Below are 25,968 nucleotides of genomic sequence, written 5' to 3'. Positions count from 1 at the left end.
GATGGCGGCGGCCAGGGTGTGGAGAGACCGTGGTCTCTTCTGCAACGGCCTTGGGATCTCCGTCAAGGTTCTCGAAGACTCCGGCTGAGGAGTTTCTCGGCTGAGGGTGGTGTTTGTCGACGTGCGCTGGCGGATCATGTCGTCGGCGGTTGCAACTTTCACTGCACTCAGGCTCTGTGTCGTGGGACAGCTTCGATTGACCACGTCGGGGGTCAGGTCTGGACGGATGGAGACGCCGGTGGTGGAGTTGGGCCGGGATGCACTCGAGTTGGGCGGTGGTGCTACATGTCGATCTGTGACGGCGGCAGGGAGGCCAAGACAGTTTCAGAGGTGGCCGGGTCGGGGCTAAGGTTGGATGGGACTGGTCTGGCAATGATGGTGACGGCGGCAAGCTACAAGGAAGATCCGGAAAAATGGGCGGCAAACCCTAGTTTTGAACTAGGGTTGACTTTGACCGGGCTGATTTGGGCTCCTGGGCTGCAGGTTATTGGGGCTGCTTTCAATGGGTCGTTAATGATGGCTGGGCCTGTTTGTGGGGGGCTCAACTTTGGAGAAGGGCTGCAGACTTTCAAGAATAGTCCAAGGAGCAACCTGTTTCCAAGGTTGTTGGCTACTGAGGATGGTGTCGGTTCCAACCCTATGGGGAAGGGACTAGCGCTTTCTTAAATTATCTCGGCTTTTAGACATTCTAGACTCAAGCCTTTTGAAGTAGGGGTAATTTCTATAGGTTTTCTAAGACGTTTCTAGTTGATATTTGTACCACAATTGCGTGGTTGGCAGATTAGACTAGATGAATATTTCTTCCTTAGAGGGCGAGACTACTCTTATTTAGTTTAGGCTTGCTGTTCAGCGAACGTCCCTTTAGATTTTAATGAGTTTAGAGTGGCTTAGATAGCTTATCCGGTTTGTCCTGGGTTTTCTTATGTAAGTTCTGTTAGACTCCGGCCTGTTTTCATGGCTTTGATATCTAATAACATCAAATCCTGTTAAAATATATATATATATATATATATATATATATATATATATATGTGTGTGTGTGTGTGTGTGTGTGTGTGTGTGTGTGTGTGTGTGTGTGTGTGTGTAGAGCTGTTCGAGAGCGGACGTCCGCAACCTAGAAAAAGTGAGGACGTCCCTCCTCCGGCGTCGATGGCGGAGTTGCTCATGCCAGACAGAAGCAGGCCTCGATGGCTAGCCTATCAGAAGCGGTCGGACTTGCAGATGAAGGGTTCGATGTCGACCTCGACGAGCTTCCAAAGTTTCAGGTGAGCTCGCCGCGCACCGCTGAGATTCCGATCACCTTTGTCACGCCCCCAAATTTTGAATAAATAAATTTAAATCCGAAACGCGAGAACAAACATAAGAAAAACACATAGAAAATTTTTCATTTAAATTAAGCAACTAAACAACTGAGCTCACAACATCAATACCGACTCATTCTTTAGAGTCGCATATTACATTACAAGAGTTTACAAATTAAACTGAACAACACTTCAATGAGTAATCACACTCACCAACTCACTACACAGCGGAAGACTACAATTAGAAGCACCCTTCTACACCCACGCTACCGAACGTACACCTCAGCTTTGATGACGATCACTCGATTATTCTAACCTGCACAATAAACCCTACACCATAGAATGGTGCACCGGGATTGCAAACAACAAACCCGGTAAGTTTTTTAAGCCCGTATGAGTAAACTCAAATAAAGTGACTCACGTCACTCATGCTTATAATTTCTCAACTCGTGAGATAAATTAAAGCAACAACATTTAACTCCACAAAACACAACCAAACATACAATCACACTAGGTAAACAATTAGTAATCCCTGCATAGAAAATTAGTTAAGGAGATTACATTAAAACAAACAATTCAAAAGGCAGTAATCCCTGCATATAATTTAGTTCAGGAGATTACAATTAAATCAACCGATAGAATGAGAAGAAAAATCAATAAGGAAGTCAAACAACTCACACTAATATCGATGATCACCCATCAACTCCAAACTAAAGTCGATGATCACCCATCAACTCCCAATAAATCATATTATCTCAACTCACACCATAATATGAAAATCAAGTCCCTCCTCAGACAACAAAAGAAAACATACACTCGAAACTCTCTTTTAAAAACATGTACCATTGAGTGCCATAACACAAAGTTATCCCCCAAGAAATACAACTGCAGACAGACTAGAGCTCTAACTGAATCGTAACATGTCACCCCCGTCGGGGTTCAGCCTTACGATAATAATTGCCTCGTTACCGATGTGATAAAAGGTCCTTAGACCAAAACATTCAATGTACAATTTCATCAATCACTCACATGATGGATCGTACACCGATAATCAAAGTACAATTTCATCAATCACTCACATGATGAATCGCACCCCGATATTCAAGTACAATTTCATCAATCACTCACATGATGAATTGTACACCGATATTCAAGTACAATTCATCAATCACTCACATGATGAATCGTACAATTTCATCAACACCATAAAATCAACACTTCCCCAAATACCACACCTCAATATATATTTCATGTAAATATATATATACGTAGTCACCCTCATAGGAATGATCACTAATACCAACTATAGTTCACATGCGTTCAAAATCGGGAAATTCATTTTTATATCAAAACCATGTTTTAACTTACCCATGAACCGTTGTCGATCAAGTTCATATATTTTAAAACAAATAATTTATTTTGATAAATATGATTTTGCATACTAACTATTAAATCTACTAAATTAAACATAACTAATTTATCGACCAAAACACCGTGAGATTTACTCACCTCCAAATCCTGCTGCGTCTTCACACAAACCAAGACAAGCACAAAATCATCCATACTCCACTCACACAATTCCGTCAATCACCTAATCACATCAATGTCACATTCAATACAACACAAATCACACAAGTCACAAACACAATTATATGACGATCCAACAGTCTGATCCTCATCCGAGACCATCCAACGTCTTCGGAACACTTCTACGATCAATAAATCAAAACTACAAGTCGATCGGACGGCCAAATCCTCACGGATCGAACATCGATCGAACCGAAAACCCTAAGCTTTGAAAATGCATAACTTTCTCATACGATTTCCAAAAATTACAAACTATATATCGAAATGCTCGTATCGACGAGTAGATCGAAATCAGGAACAGAAACTGTCCCTGGGGTGGCCGGAAGCCGCAGGAAAACACCACCACAGTGGCGGCGCCGCCGCCCACCCAAAGTCAAAATTTGACAAAACATCCAACACGAAAGATCTTCATCTCAACTCCAATTACAACTTTCATAACTAGCACAAAGTCAGAATCAAAGCCATTTGGCTGGAATTTACCTCGCAAGTTTTGAAAACCGATGAACCCTAGATTCCCAATCTTCCAAATTCGAGCTCCACAGGTTGAATCGTTGCAAGCCACCTTGGGTATAGAATCTATGTCTTCTGGGCTAGAAAAGCCCCCAAGAATCAAGAGCTAAGGTGGCCAGAGGAGTGAGAACCCACGAGGGCGATTTCAACGTCGGCAGCTCCACTTCTCGACCTTGTACCGCCGTGTACGGTGCTTCCCATGACGAATCACCACCACAGACGTGTAGAGGGGACTGAGGCGAGCAGGATTCCCTTTGGAATCGCGCCGATTGGTGGCCGGACGGTGAAGAAATCGGCCGGCGAAGGGAGAGGGCGAAACCGGGTCGGGAGAGAGGAGAGAGAAAAGTTTCCCAAAATGGAAACTCAGATTTTTCTGATATTTTTCCGGAAAAATCCCATATATACCAAAATAGAAACTCTTTCCGACGACCATAACTTCTTCATACGAACTCCGATTTCCGCGTTCCGCATATCCACGAACTCGCATCGACGCACTCTACGAATTTCGTGAAGGAAGTTCTCACAGAATCTAAACGTATAAAAAGTCAAACTTCGTAACCCCCTAAAACGTGCACTTCAAATAATTATTAGTTCGAAAAATAATTCCACTCCACCCTCGAACCACGAAATCGTACAAACGAACACTTTATTAATCCCAGGAAACATTTAGGAATTAATAACAAATTTTCGAGGTCTTACAACCTTCACCTTCGCTGCTTGATCGAGGCCGTCCGGGATGTCCAGAGGGTGCGTCCGGCGCCCACAGCTCCCCCATCGCATCCTTCCCGACGCGGGAGGAGGGACGTCCGCACTTTTTCTGGGTTGCGGACGTCCGCTCTTGATCCGACCTGTATATATATGTGTGTGTGTGTGTGTGGAAGTTCTCATACTTCTATATAGAATATGTGCATATATATTCTACATATCATGACTACGGTTGACCAATTCGATCGGATTCAAAAATATGGTGAAATTGGCTAAATTTTTTACCACACTCATAATTTATTGTAATAATCTCATCCAACGGTCGGTTTTCCCATTTTCTTTTAATTGATAGTGGTTGTTTTTTGGAGACTATGATATATAAATATAGGTTTATAAGAGTAACTAAGTTTGACCTAGTTGATAGAATTCGAAACGAGAACCAAATTGGCTGGATTTTTACAACCACCATAAAACATTACAATCTCTCCATCAAGCGATTGGTTTCTCCAAATTCATTTTTCACTTCATGGTTGCTTGAGATAGTAGCACTCGCTAACAACTCGATTTTTATGCTAATCCCAAAGACCAAACCACCATGAATTTGAGAAGAAGCTCTTTCACTTCTTTTTCTTTCGATAAAATGATAAGGAAGATGCTCTTCTCAATTCAAAGCTTTGTCAAAACGCCAAAGTAGGCGGGACTGCCATCTGGAAACATGAGCCCATGAGAGTCCATGACAAAAGGGCTCTCTCACCAGAAAAAGGTCACAATTCACATGTAAATATATGTGTAAAGCTTAAAGTAACTTGTCCTTTCTTCTAAACAAAGTCCCCTCCCACATTCGAATATTAACTGCAACAAGAGCAAAGACCTTCCTAGGCCTCATCAAAAGCCCGCAGATCAAGTGGACCGATGGAGGCCCGTTGGCTCGCAGGGCCAAAAGCCCGGCCCGACTCGTCAAAAAGCCCGCAATAGGCCCGGCCCGGTAGGTAGAGGGTCGAGTTTGGTTTAGGGGTTTGAAACCCGGCCCGGCCCGCCAAAAGCCCGCTAGGCCCTGCCCGTAAAAGCCCGTAAACTATTATATATATGTGTGTGCGTGTGTGTTTATATATATATATATATATATATATATATATAGATCTAAACCCTATATATATAGATTACTGTTCCATCATTATATTGTTGGATACAGTTATATATATATATATATATATATATATATATATATATATATATATATATATATATAGACACACACACACATATATAGATATATATAATCTATATATATATATAGATCTATATATGTATCTATATATATAGATATATATGTATTTATAAATTCAAAATTAACCAAAGAATAAATTAGAATAATACCAAAGAATAAATTCAAAAATATGATCAAAAAGTTGGTCTAATGCCCTATCCCTACAAAAGACCAAAAAAATGGATCCCTCACTAAAAGGGCCCTATATATATATATGTATGTATGTATATATATACACACACACACACAAAGACAAACAACAATAGACTAACACCACGCATCCTCACTCTAAAGAGATGAGATTGACATGTCAATGAATTTAACGATGAAGGTAGAATTGGGCAGCTAACTGAACTAAATTGACCAAAATAAAGAGCAATAACTGAGACAAGTGACAAAAAAAGATAACTATTGGGTGAGCCATCCCAGGATCTCCCGGACACTACACATGCTGATAATGAAATGCATGGCGTTAAGCCGGCAAAAACCTGGGTCCTATTAACAACAAACCAGCTACCCAACTCCAACCACTCATCAGTATCCATGACAGCACCCCTAACTCGAAACAACATGGACATATTTGAGATTTGAACATAGGTCCAAAAACAACAAATAACTAAAAGCCTCAAACAAAAAAGGCATAATTGTCAAATTGCTACTCTAGGTTTCACCTTAGTGTCAATTTGCTACTCTAAGATTTAAGCCAATTTGCTACCTAGGTTTCAAAATTAGCCAATTTTGTTACTTTAGGTTTTATTTTAGCCAATTTGCTACCCTTCCATCAAATTTGCTACTCTAAACTTTCAAGATTAACTAATTTACTTCCCTAAATTTTTGAAATTAACTATTTGCTATCTTAGATTTTCAAAATTAATCCATTTTTGGACAAAGATATGAACAAATTAAGATGACAAAAAGGTAGCAAATTGGCTAATTTTGAAAACATAAGGTAACAAATTGGCAAAAATAATACTTAGGGCAGCGAATTGGCTAATTGCGAAAACCTAAGGTAGCAAATTGACTGAAATAAAACATAGGGTAGCAAATTGACACCAAGGAGAAACCTAGGGTAGCAAATTGACTGAAATAAAACACAGGGTAGCAAATTGACACTAAGGTGAAACCTAGGGTAGCTAATTGGTGACAATCAATTCCAACAGCTTCTCTATAATTTTTGTATTATAGAAAAGCAAAAGTCAAAGTTTTAAGCAATTTTCTTCTCCAACTCCAACAGATTCGCTATTTTACAGCAATCTCTAAAATCTCCACAATTCCTCCCTAAAATTTTAGAGATTGTTGTAAATTTAGGAAATTTTGTTTTCTCTTGCCTCACTATCCCTAAAATGAGATAGTTATAGGGAATCTGTTAGAGCAAAAGATACTCATTTTTCCGTAGAATAGAAAAAAAAAATCAAAATATAGAGAATCTATTGAAGTTGCTCAAGCCAACAAAAAAATAACTAACTCGGCAACCACCATCTACCCATTTGGACAACACCACACCACACTTTGCTGGGAAACCTCGGCCATGAACTGCCACCTCCACCCTCCGTCGCCACTAATCTGAACGGCTCTAGGACTATATTAAGAAAAAATTAAACACTTAAAATTAAATTTAAACTTTACCAACATAGAAAAACAAAAAAAAAAAGTATATCCGAACCGCAAAACAACACTGTAGCATCTGTATCCACTCCTAGTGACCAATCCAAGAATCAATTCCTTCGTATATATCGCTGCAAAAACTCAGAGAGAGAGAGAGAGAGAGAGAGCACAAAATGGCTTGCCATGTCAATTTGGTTCCCCAATCCATGGCCACAGCGTCAGCAAAACCCAAAGCTCCTCCTCCTCCCGCCGCGTGTTCCATTTCAAAGCCATTCATCTCCGCAAAGCTTGTTCGCTCGTCGCAATCCTCTTTCGTTTCCACCTTCTCTCCCTCTCGCCCTCAAACCCTAACTCCTCTCCGTTCCAGCAGACCTATGACTGACCTGGTATGCATCACAATCCTCTTTGATAGTTGTAACGCTGCGTTTTTTTTTTGTATTGAGCATTGTGTTGTTTCGTGTGATTCTTGAACCAAACAGGCGGTGCGGTGTGCTTCTAAGGCTGAGCCGCTCAGAGTTATGATATCCGGGGCGCCTGCTTCGGGTAAAGGAACGCAATGCGAGCTCATTACTCAGAAAGTGAGCTCCGATTCCCGAATTTTATTGTTTGCTTTGCTGTTTGTGATTCCAACTTGGAAAATTTGGATACAGAAAAATGCAATGCCTTGAGTTCTTTTTCTTGAAAATGATTCGTATTTGGGTATGATTGAGAGCAAGAAAAATATGAAAAATCGTATGCTATGTGATGTGTTTATGTGAATTACAGCCTCTCTTGGGGAATGTCGTACGGGGTTCACTTATGGATAGTGAACAAAAGATATAATGGGAATACTTAAATCCGATACGGTAACAAATTGAGCATCTAAAGAAGGAAGTTAGAAATTTGAAAGCTAAATCGGAGCTTGGTCTAAATGTTTTCCAAACAGGGGAGTTTGCAAATTAAATTCCCTTTTTCAAGTCCCACCACTCCAACAATATTTGGTATTTTCAATTACCTCTCCAAACACGTTATGAAGGATTTTTGTAGTCGAGTGATACTTATAGCTGTCCTTGAGGTGTTCTATAAGCTGTTGATTAATTTGATGAAGCTTGTATGTTTTTAAACTATAATTTCAGGTCATATGAGTTTCCAAATCCTAATGAATTTATACCACGGTTTACATGAGTACCACTTATGTCAAGCTTTTTCTCACTATGAGAAGCAGATTAACTGAATTATGCTCCTCTACGCAGTATGATTTGGTACATGTCGCTGCTGGAGATTTACTTAGAGCGGAAATTGCATCTGGGAGTGAAAATGGGAAGCGTGCAAGGGCCTACATGGACAAAGGACAATTGGTGCCAGATGAAATAGTTGTCATGGTAGGGAAATTATATTCATGTTGGCTTATCGTCATACTACTGGTGATTCTGTGGTGTTAATCATGTAGATGGTGAAAGAGCGTCTATTACAGCCAGATTCTCGAGAAAAAGGCTGGCTCTTGGATGGATACCCTAGGAGCTCATCGCAAGCAATTGCTCTTAAGGAATTCGGCTTCGAGCCGGATCTTTTCATTCTTCTTGACGTAAGCATGTGCTTTTCTGTTGTTTATATTTCATAATGTTCATGAATTTATATTTAAATATGAAATTATCTTGAAGATGCTTCTCAACTCAGTGTAATTAAGTTGTTTGTGTTTTACTGTTATTTCATAAGCTATGAATAAATATGGTAGGATGAATTTTAGCATATGACGATGCATAAAAGACCATGTAAATCCCCTTGTTCGATCCAGAAAGTAAGAGTGAGCTGTCACAACCCTTGGTGACCATGTCAACTTGCATTTGCAGGTTCCTGAAGAGATTCTTGTTGACAGAGTTGTTGGAAGAAGGTTAGATCCTGTTACTGGAAAGATCTACCATCTGAAGTATTCTCCTCCAGAGACCCCAGAGATCGCAGCAAGGCTCACCCAACGTTTTGATGATACAAAAGAAAAGGTATTATTTGAATTTATTCTTCCTACTTGTAATACTTGACTTCAAGGTGATCAAATTATCATTTGCCTATTAATTAATGGTGTTTTAACCTCCCATTTTCTTATTTTGCACTAGTTACTATTATTCTTAGCAACTATGTTGTGTTGCCTCCTTTTCTTGTTGGACAATGCTACACAACCCAACTTATTCTTTCAATTTTTACCATGATCATGTCACATTGGTTCTAAAGCATAGTTATTTTTCCAATGCAATAAGGTAGTGTGCATATCATGTGCCAATATTGGGAGAAAAAGTTGGGGAATTATAAGAATGTTCCTTTTTATAGGTTTGGGTCAGTATTACATTTTCTTTTGTATTCACTTCATTCAGGTGAAACTTCGATTGCACACTCATCATCAAAATGTGGAGGCAGTACTTTCATTATATGAAGACCTAACCCTTAAGGCAAGTATATTCTCTTGCTCTCTCTGACTCCCTGCTTCAGTGTCAATATGCGATTTTGAAATAGAAATGATTATAAGTTGTACAGATTATGCTGGTATGCATTGAGCTAAATGTGGGTATCTGAAATATTGATTATATTGATGCGAGCATCCTTCTAGAGACACTATGGAGTTTCCTTTTATTAGTTATGGTCTTTTGGTTTTAAGACTTTTGGAACTTGAGATAAGACTGCGGTTTTGTAGGGGTTATGGTGTATTTCCTATTTCCATCAGCTAAATCATGCATGGTTGCATCCATTATGATACTATTGGTGGTTGGTATTGCCATTCTTGTCTTATGGATCATTGCATTGTTTTGATATTTATAGTTGATTTTCTGAAGGCCTTTAGCTTTTTCAACATCCCCTTGTCCCTCCTTTCTTCCCATCTTTCTCTTCTTTATTCCTGGCCTGATATCCAACTGGCTTGTTTACCAAAACAATGAAGTCCTGCTTCGATGGTCATCTATAGGCTACAAACCAGCCTTTACCTTACCAAAACCTGAACCCACTCACTGAACATCTGTAGACCAGTTTGAAGATTTGCACCCAAACACATCTCTTCATACAAGAAAATCTACCATCCTTTACTCTCACCCAAATATAAACGTCCCATACACTGTTCATCCCCAACTTCAACAACTAGCTTCTGTGATACGCAACTTCACGACAACCATATTGTATCACCCAAGCTATCTACCAAACACCAATGCACTTATTGACATGTTGCCAAAGCAAGCTCATACCATAATTTTCAGAACCTGCTCTATGCTCCATGAGCTACCTAAGTGTTCGGAATGGGTACCTGTGGGGTTGCCTTAGTAGCTGCATGGTGTTGTTGTCTATGTTATATCAGTGCCAATGCCCCCAAATTTGTGGTCGCTTGCTCAATACATTTAGGCATCCTATCTATGTATTTTGCTTAGGCTACTGATTGTAGTCATTCATTTTCTTTTCTTTTCTTTCTTCATGAAAAGGAAATACCAATACTTGCATTTAACTTTTGACTACTGGCTATTGACAAACTTCATGTTGTTGATTCACTTAAGCAAGTAATTATTGATGTTCTTTAAATACTCTGCAGATTCTGATCATTTTTGCTATATAATATTTTCTGCTTGTAAGTGCTGAGATGAGATTGCATCGATACATTAACTGCGAAATGAAAATCTTATAAACATTTGATTATGCAAATCATCTCTTAATCATTGTATCCAACTTGGAGAGTCATTTTGTTTACTTCAGGTGGACGGGAGTGTTACCAAGGATGATGTGTTTGCCCAAATTGATGGCGCGCTGGCAAAGCTTCTTGAGAAAAAGCGGGCTACCACAGAATCTCTGGCAGCTTAGAAGATGTAGATAATGATTTTGGCTCCCATTTTGACAAGTTAGAAAAAGTTCAAGTCAATAATTAAGCACGATTTGGCTGTTTCGATGTGCTAGGAAACTACATCTGTGAAGAACACGACTTCTACATGTCATTGCAGCCGCCAGCCAAAGGAAAAGAAAGAAAGATGATATTGGGTAGGGTAGTGATTTATTTGCAGCTAAATAAGCTGAAGCTTTCGATATAGATTTACATACATATAGGTTCATGTGATTTATTATTATATTCTTTCGATATAGAATTTTCCTCCAGTTTGACTTTTCCTCTGTCAATATAAATAATAATTTAGGCAAAAGATTTGAAAGAAAAAAGACTAAGACCGAGTTGAATCTTTGGCTGTAGAAATTAAGAAAAGAATATTATAAGTTGACGAAACTCCATGGTTGCTGCTGCTAATCGCTATACAATGGTTTCTGTGGCTCTTACATTTTCATACAATTATTGCCTTGACTAGTCAGCCAAACCCAAAAAGAATAGGGAGAAACAAAAGTCCAGTATGTGCACAAAGAAAATAGAAAAAATGGTTTGCTCTACAAAAGTTGACTGTGTCTTGGCTCTCAACCCAGTCTAAGTCAAAGACTCGGTTCTTGAACTCGGTGGCGATGCCAAACAATAAGCTAAAGCTCTTTCCAAGTTGCTTGCAATCTCAGTCATGGAAGGCCTATCTCTACCCTCTAGGCTCACACAGTCTGCTGCTAAGTAACCCACATACGCCACGGCCTCTATTTCAAATGGCGTCGGTGGCGGCACCTTCGGGTCCAAAATCCTGTGAATTTCATCATTTATAATATACGGTACTACAAAATCCACCACGTTTCTTGGCACCCCGTTCTCATTTTTATGAATCGCGCTATACCCCGACAGCAACTCGAGCAACACTACCCCGAAACTGTACACGTCACTTTTCGTGGTCAGTTGTTGCAGCCTATAATACTCAGGGTCCATGTAACCAAAGGTGCCAGCCGCACGCTGTGGCAAGTAGGACTCGTCTTCCCCGGGACCCATCAAAGATAAGCCAAAATCAGACACCTTGGCTCTCCACTTGTCGTCCAACAATATGTTGGATGACTTGATGTCGCAGTGTATGATTGGTGGGACTGCGTACATGTGGAGGTATTCGATGCCTCTGGCCGCGTCAAGTGCCACTTGGAATGCGTGCGGACCATGACATTAGAGGGGAAACTGTGATCTTGTGGAGATGGTCATGAAGGGAACCATTGTTCATGTACTCATACACCAATATTCTCTCTTTTGCGTCTTTGTAAAACCCCAACAATCGAACTAGATTCTTGTGGTGCAGGCGTGACAGAGACTCAAGCTCATTCACAAATGCACTGTCATTATCTTCCTGGCACCTAGTGTGCCCGCCAACAGATGATGAGGACGCTGATGATTCGGCGCGCTTGATGGCCACTTCACGGTTGCCATCATCTAATGTGGCATAGTAGACTGAGCCATAGCTGCCTGTCCCAATCTTTTGTTCTTCTGAGAAGTTGTTGGTGGCCTCTAGTAGCACTGGCAACGAAAATTCCTCCAATGAACCTCCATTGGCTCCCAGGCTAATCAAGTGCACCGGTACCGGTGGTTGTTGAGCTCGTTGGCTTTGGAGTTGCCCTGAACCAGGCTGATTAGCTTGGCTCTCGATATCATCCAATCGACCCGAGTCATGGATTCTAGAACCTCTAATTTTGCAATTCTTGAACACAAAGTAGCCACAAACCAACAAGAAAGCTGAGGACCCAACACAACCCACTACAAGAAAAGCAACCATTTTCTTGCTCCACCTAGACTCCCTCGGTGGTTGCGGTGTTGGCCCCGGCACTGGTTGAAATACTACAGTTGTCGCCTCACAAGGTTGACAAACTACATATCCTTGTTCACAAAATCTGCCATAGCCTAGTAATGGAGAGCTGTACAATGGACACTCTTTTCTACATGGCCACGGCTTCACATCACTGAACACCAAGAAATTGTCTTGGGTATCAAACACTTGGTTTCCCCAGCAATACAAGGAAAAATTGTTCAACAAGACCCTGCAGAAAACGCTGTGTTTTGCTTCGATTGAGGTGAAGGAAGTCTCTCTTAAACTTTGAGGCAAACTGAAGCCATCTTCCCCCCAACAAACAACTGTTCCATTAGGCCTCAAGCCACAGCTTCGGTTGTTGCCCAAGGCCAGGGAAGTACTTCCCTTGTGGTTTGTCACCCTTCATTTCTCCCCAACAATCCAAACTACCATTACTCCATGAGATTGCACAAGCATAATTAGACCCTGCACTTACATGACTGTAATTACCCCTTATATGCTTTGTATCAATCACTTTGGTATTACTTCCAGTGCAAGTTACCTCTCCGATTATTGAAACTCTGCAGACAAATTTGTCTCCCACTGCGATGCTCCTCCAGAAGTTGTATTTGAATTGAACCCATGCCACTGCCAGCATTGGAGGCGATTAGTCCCATGACTCCCATCAACTAGGCCGCAAACGTGGGAGTTTCCTGCTTTGAGTTCCTTGAGAGCCTTACCCCTATAAATTCGCTTAGTGGACATGTTAGTCCCATTGGCAGAGAACCTCCAGCAAGTCATGACTGATGAAGAAGATGAGGACCCCGACCGCAAAGCACATAAAAAGCCATACCCACGAACCAAACCAGTATATGAAGTGTCTGTGCTCACAGGAATTTTAATTCCACTAGGAAAACTAGTACAGTTGAGGAAAGATTGTTGTTGGGTCAGAGAACAAATTAGTGCTTGATTATTGGAAGTTTCAGAGATTGATACTGTGGAGAGTGAATGAATAGGGATGAGGCAAGAAGACAAGAACAAGATGAAGCTGAAGATCAAGGAAGTCATAGAAACGAAGAGAATGGATTGGCGAGTGGTTCAGAAAATTTCATGGTGGGATGAGAACGTTATTGGAAGAGAGGAGGAGGAGGAGGACATGAATTTGAGTTGATTGAATAGGGAAAATGGTCCGTACGGTACCCGAACTTTTCCTCCTTATAACTTTTGGTATCTGAACTTCAAAAAATATCACTACGGTACTTGAGGTTCTTTGCCCAACCGAGGATCGGTACATATGACCGTTACCTCCGTTACGGAATTTGCCAGCTGACAATTTTTGAAGGGTATTTTCGTCCCTTCATGTCTAATTTTTTTCTTTTACTAAATATATTTTCCCTTTCTCTGCAATAAAAAAATAATAAAAAATAATTATATAAATGGTTCTCTTCTTCTTCCTTTAGGACCTTCACCGAAACCAGACTTGGGTTAAAATGATTTGATGAAACTTGTGATGCAGAACCCAATTTGGGTTCTCTGGTCTAGGCAGGGTGATGCAGAACCCAATTTAGGTTTTGATTGATTTCAGTTCTGGGTTGTTTTTGTTTCTCAAAATTGCATCTTGGATCTTTGATCTGGAAAGAGGAAGAAAGAAGAACAGAGAGAGAGAGAGAGAGAGAGATTTGGCTTGGCGAGTGGGGCAGCCTCCGGCAGCGGTGGGCAGTTAATGGTGAGAGAGCAACAACAACAACAGCAAATTTTCGAGGCTCAGCAATTGTTGGCAGCGAGAGAGTAGCAGGAGATGTTGAGAAGCTTTGAGCAGAACAAACAGGGAGCATTGCAGGGTCAAGAACCGCCGCATCATTTGAGGTTTAACAGTGGGTTCGACTCGGTGACTGGGACTGGGTTGACTCAGATGAGTCCTACTTCAGCAGCAGCAGCAGCTATTAATGCTAATATCTCACCTGCTTTGGCTCTGGGCTTTGATCCTAACCCTTATCAGATTCAGCCACAACAGCAACAACAAGAACCTTACCACCACCACCATCTCCAGCTTCAGGCTTTGCTTCAATCCCAACAACAACCGCAGCAGTAGCAATCGCAACAACAACAACCGCAGCAGTAGCAATCGCAACAACAACAACCACCGCAGCTGCTGCCGCAGAAGGTCAAAGGAGAGGATGGCAGAAGTAGGAGTGTGGGCCCATCTTGTTAGATGTTTACTTCCTGCTCCATTTTTGCCCTTCCCCGCTTTTTCATTAAACAAAGCTTTATTCTGGGTAAGCTTTCTGGCTTGGCGAGAGGGAGGGAGAGAGAGAGATCTGGCTTGGCGAGTAGGTCCTGTTAGTTGTTGGGGCACACATTTGATTGGAATTGGCTATGGTATGGATTGGAATGAAGAAAGTGATAGAATTCTGGTGGTGGTGGAGACGACGGAGGTGGAGATGGAACCAAAGGCGTTGGAGGTGGAGAAGCCTCTTGCACTCTCTTCCTTCTCAATTGTAGAGGTGGAGAAGCCTCAGCCCCTTAACCAACGCCCAAGATCATCGACGCCTTATGTACATCGACGAAGACTACTACGCTAGCGCAGCCGTCATGAAAGAGGTCAACCTCATGGTGGAGCTAGAGGAACTCAGGAAGAAGAATTGAGAAAAAAACGTTCACAAAAAAATAAAATAATAAATAAATAAAAATAAGGAAAAAAAAATAATAAAAAAAAGAATAAAGGGTAAATTTGTCATTTTATGATCAAAATTGCCAGCTGGCAAGTTCCGTAACGGAGGTAACGGCCATATGTACCGATCCTCGGTTGGGCAAAGAACCTCAGGTACCGTAGTGATATTTTTTGAAGTTCAGGTACCAAAAGTTATAAGGAGGAAAAGTTCGGGTACCGTACGGACCATTTTCCCTATTGAATAATGATCAAGATATGGTTTTGGGGGCGTATTTAAAAGTGTTGAAGGTGCCGCTGGCTTATTGAAAACACGGTTGTTTGAACCACTGAGAGGAAGTTTTAGAGGACCAAGACCAAGTCCCTTTGGAAAAGTTTAATAAGAAAGGAGAGCGTGTGGGTCAAAGAATGGGAGAGGTGAGTGCAACACAAACTAATAGACCGGTTTCTACTATCTTTTACTGAGTCATGCTACTCAACTTGTTCGAGTCACTAGAAATATGAATTTGACTCCGTCGTTTGGCTCAGCCCGAATCATGTCCACAACACTCGTGTAACACAAGAAGAAGAAGAGGAAAGGTGATTTTGGATGAAAATTGGACAATATATTGATGTACTAATACATCAAGTAGACTAGATTTGATATAAATGTAGACTGATTTCATGCATAAGTAGACTGGTTACCATTTCTCATACATATCATATTTCATGTAATATTTACTATTTTAAGAACTCATGTAGTAACTAGAAAAAAGTCTTAATTAAGGTAAATAAGGTTCTCGCTAGAGTAAAGTAGGTTTTCATTCGAGTAATTAAGTCTTAAAAATGATAATTGCAGTAGGTTCTCATTTGAGTAATTAAATCTAAAAATTGGTAATTGTATGTATTGTCATATGTTAACATATTGTAAAATTTTCTAAGTAGACTAGCTTGACTTGATCTCAAATTAGTCTACTTCTATATCGAATTAATCTACTTTGATGTATCGGTACATTAATTTACGGTAGACAAATCCTAAGACAAAAATTAAAGGGTTAAATACTGCTTACTCCCTATACTTAAGGGTTTCATCGTTTCAGTCCCTGACCTTCGAATTTCACCTAAAAAGTCCCTGAACTCCCAATTTTCTCCCAATTGGTCCCTGTCGTTAAGTATCCGTCAAAAACTTCGTTATCTTCCCCTAAAAAGTCTATTATACCCTAAATTACTTTAAAAAAAAAAAAAAAAAAAATCTCTTCCACTCTTTTTTTATTTTTTTATTTTTTTTCTTTTTACCTCTTCTTCTTCCAACTATCTCGCCTCCTTTTGTTCATCTCCTCATCAAGATGGTTCCAATCCACTGACCTTCAAGAGGTGAAATGAAAAAAAGAAATAAAAGAGAGAGAAAAAAAAAAAAGTGAGGGCATAATAGACATTTCAGCAACTTTAACAGAAAATTTTGACGGCAGGGACCAATTGGGAGGAAATTGAGAGTTCATGGACTTTTTAGGTGAAATTCGAAGGTCAAGGACTGAAACGATGAAACCCTATGAGTATAGGGAGTAAACAGTATATAAATAAGAGGGAAGATTGTGTTTAGGTTTTTTTTTTTTTTTTTTTTTTTTTTTTTTTCTGTGGGGTAGGAGGGGGGGGGGGACCAGACTAACTTCATGCATAAGTAGACTAGCCTGACTTGATCTTAAATTAGTCTACTTCTTTATCGAATTAGTCTACTTGATGTATCAGTACATTAATTTCACGGTAGACAAACCCTAAGATAAAAATCAAAGAAACAACACACACATATATATAGGGCCCTTCCACAAAGGATTTTTTTTTTACCATTTTAAGGAATTGCTTATTAGACCCACATTTTGGCATCTCTACTGTTCAATTTTTAGGTCCTAATGCATAGATCACCTTTGCAAATTTTCAGCCAAATTGATGATCGTTAAGGTATTGAACTATATTAAATCAATGGACGAACCGAATCTGTCCAACCTGAACCGTTCATACTTATAATTGTAAATCGCAATTATGAATGCCTTAATGATTATCAATTTGGCTGAAAATTTGCAGAGGTGATCTACTCATATAGACCTAAAAACTGAACGGTTAATATGTGAATATGTGATCGAAAAGTGGGTCTAATAAGCGATCCCTTAAAATGGCAAAAAAAAAAAAACAAAAAATTCCTTCATTAGAAGGGCCCTATTGTTTAAGGAAAATATGATTTGCAGAGAGAATTGATGGGAGAATTGTAGTAGTATTATTGATAATAGGAGCCCTATATATAGGGATTTACAGAGTACACAAAAGGTAATAGAATCCGAACATTATTAGGAAATCTAGAAGCTTCTCCTATTAAAACTCTAATACTAAACCCTAGTTTGAAGAGGCACACATGATGTCGACTTCCTTCAACACTCCCCCTTGTGCCGCTCAAACTTGGTGACGACGCTTTGATCGTTGCCTCACTAAAAACCTTGCCAGGTAACAAAAATCTTGTGGGACAAAAATAACCCTGGTTGAAGGACAAAAAGAGCACAACACGTCCTTCACTCTTCGAGATCGAACATGTAGACATCATACCTCCCTCTGATGTCAATATCTCCCCCTGATTGCTACAATCATGGGAGTTTGGATAACTTTCTCAATCCTTTCTCAATCCGATGCTCTTCACATGTTTCTCGAAGGTGGATTTAGGTAACGACTTAGTAAATAAGTCCGCTACATTATCCTCAGATCGGATTTGATTCACTTCAATATTTAGAAGCGCTTGTTGTTGCTGATTGTAAAAGAACTTAGGCGATATATGCTTTGTGTTGTCGCCCTTGATGAAACCTAATTTCATTTGCTCAATACAAGCTGCATTATCTTCATAAATGAATGTATGTTCATCTGTGGTAGACTTCAAACCACAAGTTCCTCGAATATGTCTAATTACAGACCTTAGCCATATGCATTCTCGCATGGCTTCATGTAGAGCAATAATCTCTGCATGATTTGAGGAAGTATCAACAAGGGTCTGCTTTGTAGACCTCCAAGATATCGCAGTGCTTCCCATGGTAAAGACATAACCCGTTTGGGAGTGACCTTTGTGAGGGTCAGAGAGATACCCTACATCAGCAAAATCCATCAAAACATCATCATCGTTTTGATGTAAGGGAGGAGGATGGGTGGCCGGCGGCTTTGGCGATCACGGCGTCTTGGACGGTGCCACTTGGGCTAATGAGATCCGTTCTCATTCTTCCGTCATTCTTTTCTCTCTGCAGGGATAGAATAAGCCCATATCTATCGTACATTTTAAGTAATGAAAGATTGTCTTTATACCAGTCCAATGGCGTTGCGTTGGCGTAGGGCTACATCTAGCCAACAAGTTCATAACAAATGAGGTGTCCAGTCTTGTATTGTGTTAAGTACAATAATGCGCCTATTGCACTTAGGTAAGACACTTCTGCCAATTAACACGTCTTCGTCATCATCCCTAGGACGAAACGTATCCCTCTTAGGGTCAAGACTACAGACGACCATGGGAGTGCATCTTTGACTTTATCAAAATGCAAAGCATTTATTGACACGGTATACAAGTTCTAAATCTAGACAAAACCGTGTTCTCCCAAGGTCCTTCATCTCAAACTCGGATTTCAGGTGTTCAGCGGTTTCCCTTAACTCTCAAGGGTTCCAATTATGTTTATTATCATAAACCGTGACAATTGCAAATCCAGAACTTGTCATGAAAACGCAGGGGCATAGTTCATCATATCTCTTCCCAATCAAGTAGTCACTTTAGTGAGCGTTTCACCCTCATTGCAAACACGCTTCGTGGTCAAGAGCCACTTGATTTGGGTAAATGAAGTCCACAAGAACCTTCATTATATTCCGTATCTAGATCCCCATAGAGATACGTAGTGACCACATTCGTAAGATGCATGTTCAGTTATTTGGAAACTACCAAACTGACAAGGTAGTGGAGTGCAATGACATCCATTACGAGAGAATATGTCTTCTCGTAGTCGATTGCAGGGCGTTTTGTGAGAAGCCTTGCGCCATAAGGCGAGATTATCATCTCTTTTTCTCATCATGCTATCTAACGAAGACCTATTAATGTCAACAGGTTTTATTTTAGGAGGTGTTGGCATCTCAGGCCCGAAATCCTTCCTCTTCGTTAGTGAATCCAATTCAACATGGATCACATCTTTCCATTTAGGCCAATTTTCTCTACGTTGGCATTCTTCAACGGAGTAAGGTTCGATGTCATTGGTCTCAATAATTCCACGTCCTCATGTACACTAGTGTAGTTCTTAGAGATCTCTATATTCTTAGGAATTGGTTCTAACATTGAGGCGTCCCCCAGCGATGTCTCTTGGACATAACCACAATCCAGAATATTCTCATGAGACAGATTTTGAGTGTCAATGATCAATGGATCAAGTTGTGCCAAACTCGCTCTCTTCCTAGGGCGAGAATCCATCGAACCTATGGGTCTCCTACACTCTCTAGCGGAACCCATGGCCTATGACGCCATTATGCCATCTTGTGGCGTCACCATACCACCATCCATGGTAGTGGTGCCGTACCCATCTCCTCTGGGTTGCACCATGTCCTCCTGTGGGGACATCAATCCTTGCAGACATGTTTGCAGCAGGTATATGTGATCTCGTCACTTTTAGGGGATCAAGATGAGACATAGTGGGGACAGACCACGACAATTCATGTCATTCCTGTTGAATGTTAACGTTCTAATCTCCCCCTAGCGACGGGAAGACTGTCTCATCAAAGTGACAATCCGCAAATCTAGCAAAAAAAGAGATCGCCTGTCAAGGGTTCTACATAGCGGACTTATAGTTGGAGACTCATGTCCAACACAAATATATATATGCATTCGTTGCAATGACTCATGTTGATGCGCTGTGGCGGCGCAATTGGCACATAAACCGCACACTCAAATATGCATAAGTACGAGATATTAGACTCGAACCCAGTCACTAGCTGTAACGCAAATAAAAGTTGAGTGGCTGCTATGAGTCGTAGACGAATTAGCATAGCTGCATGCGATATTGCATAACCTAAGCAGAAATATTGGTGCGCATTACCAATGTCCGGGCTACCATCGTAGTCGTTTAATGGTGGCTTTTCCACGAGACCAATTGGGTGTGTACATGGGAATATGATACTTGATATCAATACCCAATGATATGCAATAGTCATCGAAAATTTTCGATGTAAACTCTCTAGCATTTTCAAGTCGAATTGACTGAACGGGATGATCCGGGTAGTGAGCCCGTAGTCATATGATTTGGGCTAGGAGTTCATCTTAAGCAGCATTACGAGTGGACGATATTGCGACACGTGACCAGCGTGTCCGCATATCAACCAATAGCATAAAACATCTAAGCAGTCTGCAAGTTGGTTGAGTCGATCCTCAGAATCCCCTTGGATTCTTTGTAAGAATGAAATTATTTCTTTAGTGTCCTTTGCATAGGATGGTCGTGATCCTTAAAAAAATAGGCTTTACCGAACGAAATATTGGCCTTATAATCAACCAATAAAGGTTTTGGTTGAGCCACAGTGTCACAATTTACTTTGAGAAGTAGAGAGAGGAGCCAAGTCTCCATACATAGCGTCAAAGCCATGATTTTGCCACAGGGGGATCACGACGCTGGCGTTGGCCGGCCGGTGGTGCATGGCGGCGGTGCCCCAAGGCGCGGTGGCGGTGCAATGCTCTCTTTGAATCGACTTTTGATTCTTACTTCTCTTCGTTCTGAAGAAGAGATGTCCGTGTGAAGTCTTTAGTATCACGGATCATCATATCATGACCTGGGTGTCCCAAACGGTCGTGCCAAAGCCTATATGTGTCAAAATCCCATAATTCGTCTCTCATGACATGGTTGGATTCAATAACTCGAATAGTGGTTACATACAACCCATTAGAGCGACACATAAGTTTCTCTAATACTCGTTTATGTCCGTAGTCATTAGAGGTGATGCAAATGAATTCTTGTCCATTCTCACAATGTGTTTCCACATGAAAACCATTGGCTCTTATATCTTTCAAATAATAAAGTTCAAATTAAGGTATGTCTAGGACATTAAGTAAAAGAATCGACACTTTATTAATAGCCAATGATTACATCAAAGTTTCTTTAACAAAAGTCTAATCCAAAATGAAATCAAACTTAGACAGATTGTAGTCACTCAATCCGTTCGGTTACTCCAATCAAATATGACCAGGAAAGTAGGAAGAGATGTCAGTGGAGCGAGGCTCTCTTAAGTACCACTAATCTCAATTACTTTCCTAGACATCATACTTAATTAGGTGAGCCTAGAGAGAAAGAGTTAATACAAAATGTCATTACTGCCATTACATAATTCTTGGAAATAAAAGACTATTCTAAATAAAGATCTGCGGCATTTTTTTTCTTCATCGCCAGATTTAAAGTCTTCTTGAACTCGATGTCATGATCGCCATGAGGCGGCTACCTTCTTAGGTACATTGCAAACTCAGGTCCATTGATCAGACGTTCCATATCAGAAATAGACACCATGCATGAAGAGGATTCTCTCTTGATTGAGGCGCATTGGCGCAATGTGCATGGTCCCTAGGACCGGAGGCGTTGGAAAATTATGACCATGGCCAACGTTGGCTCTATGGTAATTTCCAACCCTTCGTCCCTCAAAGTCACAGCACCTACAGTGGCGTGATTGTCACCTTTGGCGACTACCTTCATGAGCATTTCGATCATATGGATCATGACGTCTATGGTGACTTTCTCTAGCCATGGGACGATGCTCTGGATAGCTATCTCGAAGCCTATCAATTCATTTCTCTTCTCACAAGCTCGTTGCCTTGCCTTTCAGCAATTTCCATAGCTTCAATAAGCTGTTGAAAGCTTGTGATCCGTCTTGCATTTATATGAGTCCGAAATAAATCACAGGATCTCATAACATAGACAGGGAAGGTATTGAGGGTTTTCTCAATCAATTGTTCTTCTGTGATCGTCTTGCCACAGAAGCGCATCATTCCTGTGATGCGGAGAGCTTCCGAATAAAATTGTATGACTGTATCAAAGTCAGAGAAGCGAAGATCATTCTATTCTGCTTCTAAATTCGGAGGGATGGAGTCACGAACGTTGCCATAACGTTCACGAAGCGCTTGCCATAGCTTTATAGTGCTATCCTCATTCATGAACTCAAACCTGAGGTCCCTATCCATGTGACGCATCATCAGGGTAAGTGGCCTAGAATTATCGATCTCAGTTTGAGGGTCTGGAGCAGTTCCTTTATGACAAAGCTCTTGGATTGTATTCAATAAGTCACGGGCAATAAGGTAGAGCTCAACATCCTGAGCCCACATTAGGTATCTTTTGCCTGCATAATCCAATGGAACAAAATCGAGTATGTTCGAGTTTGACATCCTGAAAAATGGTGAAACAAGAACGAATTAGTTTCGGAGCTAAACTTCCACTAAAACTAATAATAATAAGATTTCCGAGCTATGCTACCAAGAAATCGATTTCCAAGAATATTTGGATTAGACCAAAACATTGATGTTTAATATGGTTACAATTTGATGCTTGCGGGCGCTGTTAGTCCGAATATTATGAACACTCTTAGTTCATTGATTATGAACGCTCTTAGTTCGAATATTATGAACACACTTAGTTTATTGATTACGAACACTCTTAGTTCGTTTAGCGTGAATCCCCACAATTCCGCTTATTAAATAATCGAACCCATGTTCGTATATTGCAAATCCTGCAGCAAATAAAGAAATTTAAAAGACAAGAAAGCAGGAACTTTAATCACAAAAACTTACTTGTTGAAATTCGGAGCAAATTCGCTTCTGAACAGCTCCTACTTCGAATGGTGTACAGGTCTCAAAACGACTTCAATAGGGCTGAAATTTGGAGGTCAGATAGAAGAGACAGAGACAAACAACTTTGATGAAGTTTTGATCAGAGATCCCGAACTAGACTTTTCGGGGCATGCAAGCAGACTGATATGCACAGGAACAAGAGGAAAGGTGAGATGAGGAGGATGCAACGGGCGTGCGGCGATGCTGCAGGGGAAGCAGGTGGCACACGGGTGCGCAGGGACTGCAGGGGCAGCGTACAGTATGGCTAGCTAGGGTTAGGAGCCTGCGGCAGTTGGTATTGGCCGAAACAGGAAAAACTGGGCAAAAAGTCATTTCTGCAGGTTTTTCTGCAGGAGGATCAGTTGGTGTGATGACCGATTTAGGGACTTCTGGACCGGTTCTTGGCGTTCCGCTTCCGGTTCCTGAATCCTAGGACAGAGGCGGTGCTGCTGACAAAATTTGGTGGCAATTGGGTGTCCGGAAGATGGTGAACTGGTGGAAAGATCGCAGCGGATGGTTTGGGGCTTCCGACGGCCGGTTCGGTAAGTTTCCATCCTGTTTTGATTGTGTTGCTGCCGGTTCTGGACTCCTTGGGTCGGGGGCTACTAGTTGGGAGGCAGAGGCAATTAGGGTTTGAGGGTTTCGACTTGTTTTAGGGTTTTGGTTATTTGTTTCAGGGTTAGGGCTCGTGCTGATAACGTGTTTAAGGAAAATATGATTTGCAGAGAGAATTGATGGGAGAATTGTAGTAGTATTATTGATAATAGGAGCCCTATATATAGGGATTTACAGAGTACACAAAAGGTAATATAATCCAAACATAATTAGGAAATCTAGAACCTTCTCCTATTAAAACTCTAAGACTAAACCCTAGTTTGAAGAGGCACACATGATGTCGACTTCCTTCAACACCTATATATATATATATAAGGATTAAATTCAGTTTACTCCCCTGAACTTTGGGGCTGAAATCAGTTTGGTCCTTCTTTCTGAAAATTAATCTCGATGGTCCCTATACTTTCAAATGACATCACCTGAGTCCAAAATTTGAATTTGGCTCCAAAAGTGACGTCAGCTGCTGAGTTGGAGCCGACATAGGGTCCCACATTTCAACTTTTCAACTCAGTAAAAAGGGCAAAACGGACATTTCACATTGAAATGATTAAAAAAAAAGGAAAATGCTCATTTACCCAATTTTAGCTTAAAATTTGCCCACTTGCTCCACTAACTGTTTTTTAACCCCGTTTACCCAAAACACTCTAAGGGATTATTTCCTCTTTACCCAATTAATTCTTTTTGTCTTCTTTTTATTTATTTTTGGGACTTTTTTGCCCTCTCCCCCCTCACCGATTTCTCTCTCCTCCCCCCTCACCGATCTCTCTCTCTCTCTCTCTCTCTCTCTCTCTCTCTCTCTCTCTCTCTCTCTCTCTCTCTCTCTCTCTCCAGAAGACGTCGGATTTCTCTCTCCCTCCCTCCATCCCTCTAGCAGGTCGCCCACGACGCCTGCTCTCTCCATCGCCGCGCCGAAACTCGTCGTCGTGCTCTCCGCTGTCAGGCTCGACGCCAAGCCGACGGTCCTCGTCGCTGAGAAGCTCGACGAGGCCGGGGTTGACCTTCTGAAGGAATCGACGACGGACTGAAAACTGCTATCTGGGACTGAAAACTGCTATCTGCTATTGGGCAGTCATAACCATAAAAATTGTAACATTAGTGCCCCCCAGTAGACTTTGTATTGGGGGCTAATGATGACTGCTTTATTTATTGACGGACTGAAAACTGCTATTCCAAAGTAAATGTAGTGTTAAATTGCAGTAGTCGATAAATGAAAAAAATTGTGTGGTTTGTGTCAGTCTAGTGGGAGGCAGTAGACAGAATATTGACTCTCATAATGTGGGTTTTTAGACATTATCTGTTGTTTTGAGTGTGAATAACTTCTATAATCTGTGAAACATAGGAAGCGGTGTAATGTTTGATGGTCTATTGGGGGGCAGTAGACACATTAGTGCCACCCAATAATGTCTTTCTTAGGAGACAGTAATCATCTCTTGTTGATTTGTTTGTGATAAAGTGCAATACACTGTGAATCCTTGAAACTGGTGCAAGTTGTAATGGTTTAGTGGGGGGCAGTAGACACATTACTGTCCCCAAATAATGTCTTCATACGAAGTCAGAACCCTTCACTTAACTGGTGCAAGTTTTAATGGTTTAGTGGGGGGCAGTAGACACATTACTGCCCCCAAATAATGTCTTCGTTTTAAGTCAGAACCCTTTACTTAACTATTATTGACAGATTATTGTACTTTAATAAACTCAAAACAACATAAGACTTATCAAAACTCTAATTTCAGTGATTAATTAACCACAGTTAAGAAATTAGTGGGGGGCAATAATCTGTCTATTACCCCCCAATAGACCACAGTTTTGACGTTGTCCGAGACCTGCAAGGGAAGCCTGGACCCGATTCCGGCGTGGAGAGCTTTCCGGACATCTGACGAACAAAACCGGCGAAGCCCACAGGGGTTGGGATCGTGGAGTTAGATGGTGTCATCCTCTGGTGGTCCGACGGTGGGACAGAGCGGCGGCGGTGGAGGCCGACATTGACGGTGGAGTGGTGGGCGTGGTGGCTCAGAGAGAGAGAGAGAGAAAGAGAGCCTGAAACGAGGTTAGAGAAAGAGAGAGAAAGAGAGAGAGAGAAATCGATGAGGGGGAGGAGAGAGAGATATGAGTGTAATTTGTTAATTAAAATGAGGGCAATACTGTCAAACACTGTTAGATTGGGTAAATGAGGTTAAAAAACTCTTGGTGGAGTAAGTGGGCAATTTTTAGCCAAAAATTGGGTAAGTGGTCACAGCCCCTAAAAA

General features: G+C 41.0%; 1 protein-coding gene and 1 pseudogene across 1 annotated transcript; one reads left to right on the top strand and one right to left on the bottom strand.

The window, feature by feature from the left end:
• Window positions 1-7,050: 7,050 nt before the first annotated feature.
• LOC133706637 (adenylate kinase, chloroplastic) lies at window positions 7,051-11,070 on the top strand. Its single transcript, XM_062132175.1, has 7 exons — window positions 7,051-7,361; window positions 7,455-7,553; window positions 8,208-8,336; window positions 8,405-8,539; window positions 8,805-8,951; window positions 9,321-9,395; window positions 10,678-11,070. Exons 1-7 carry the CDS (start codon window positions 7,149-7,151, stop codon window positions 10,780-10,782), a joined length of 903 nt encoding a protein of 300 aa, XP_061988159.1. The 5' UTR covers window positions 7,051-7,148; the 3' UTR covers window positions 10,783-11,070.
• Window positions 11,071-11,205: 135 nt separating this feature from the next.
• Window positions 11,206-13,763, bottom strand: LOC133706636 (serine/threonine-protein kinase-like protein CCR4; annotated as a pseudogene).
• Window positions 13,764-25,968: the final 12,205 nt, after the last annotated feature.

Source organism: Rosa rugosa, chromosome 4 (assembly GCF_958449725.1).
Source record: "Rosa rugosa chromosome 4, drRosRugo1.1, whole genome shotgun sequence".
Classification (NCBI taxonomy): Eukaryota; Viridiplantae; Streptophyta; class Magnoliopsida; order Rosales; family Rosaceae; genus Rosa; species Rosa rugosa.
The sequence above is the reverse complement of the archived record's forward strand: the minus strand, read 5'-3'. Positions and strand labels throughout refer to the sequence as shown.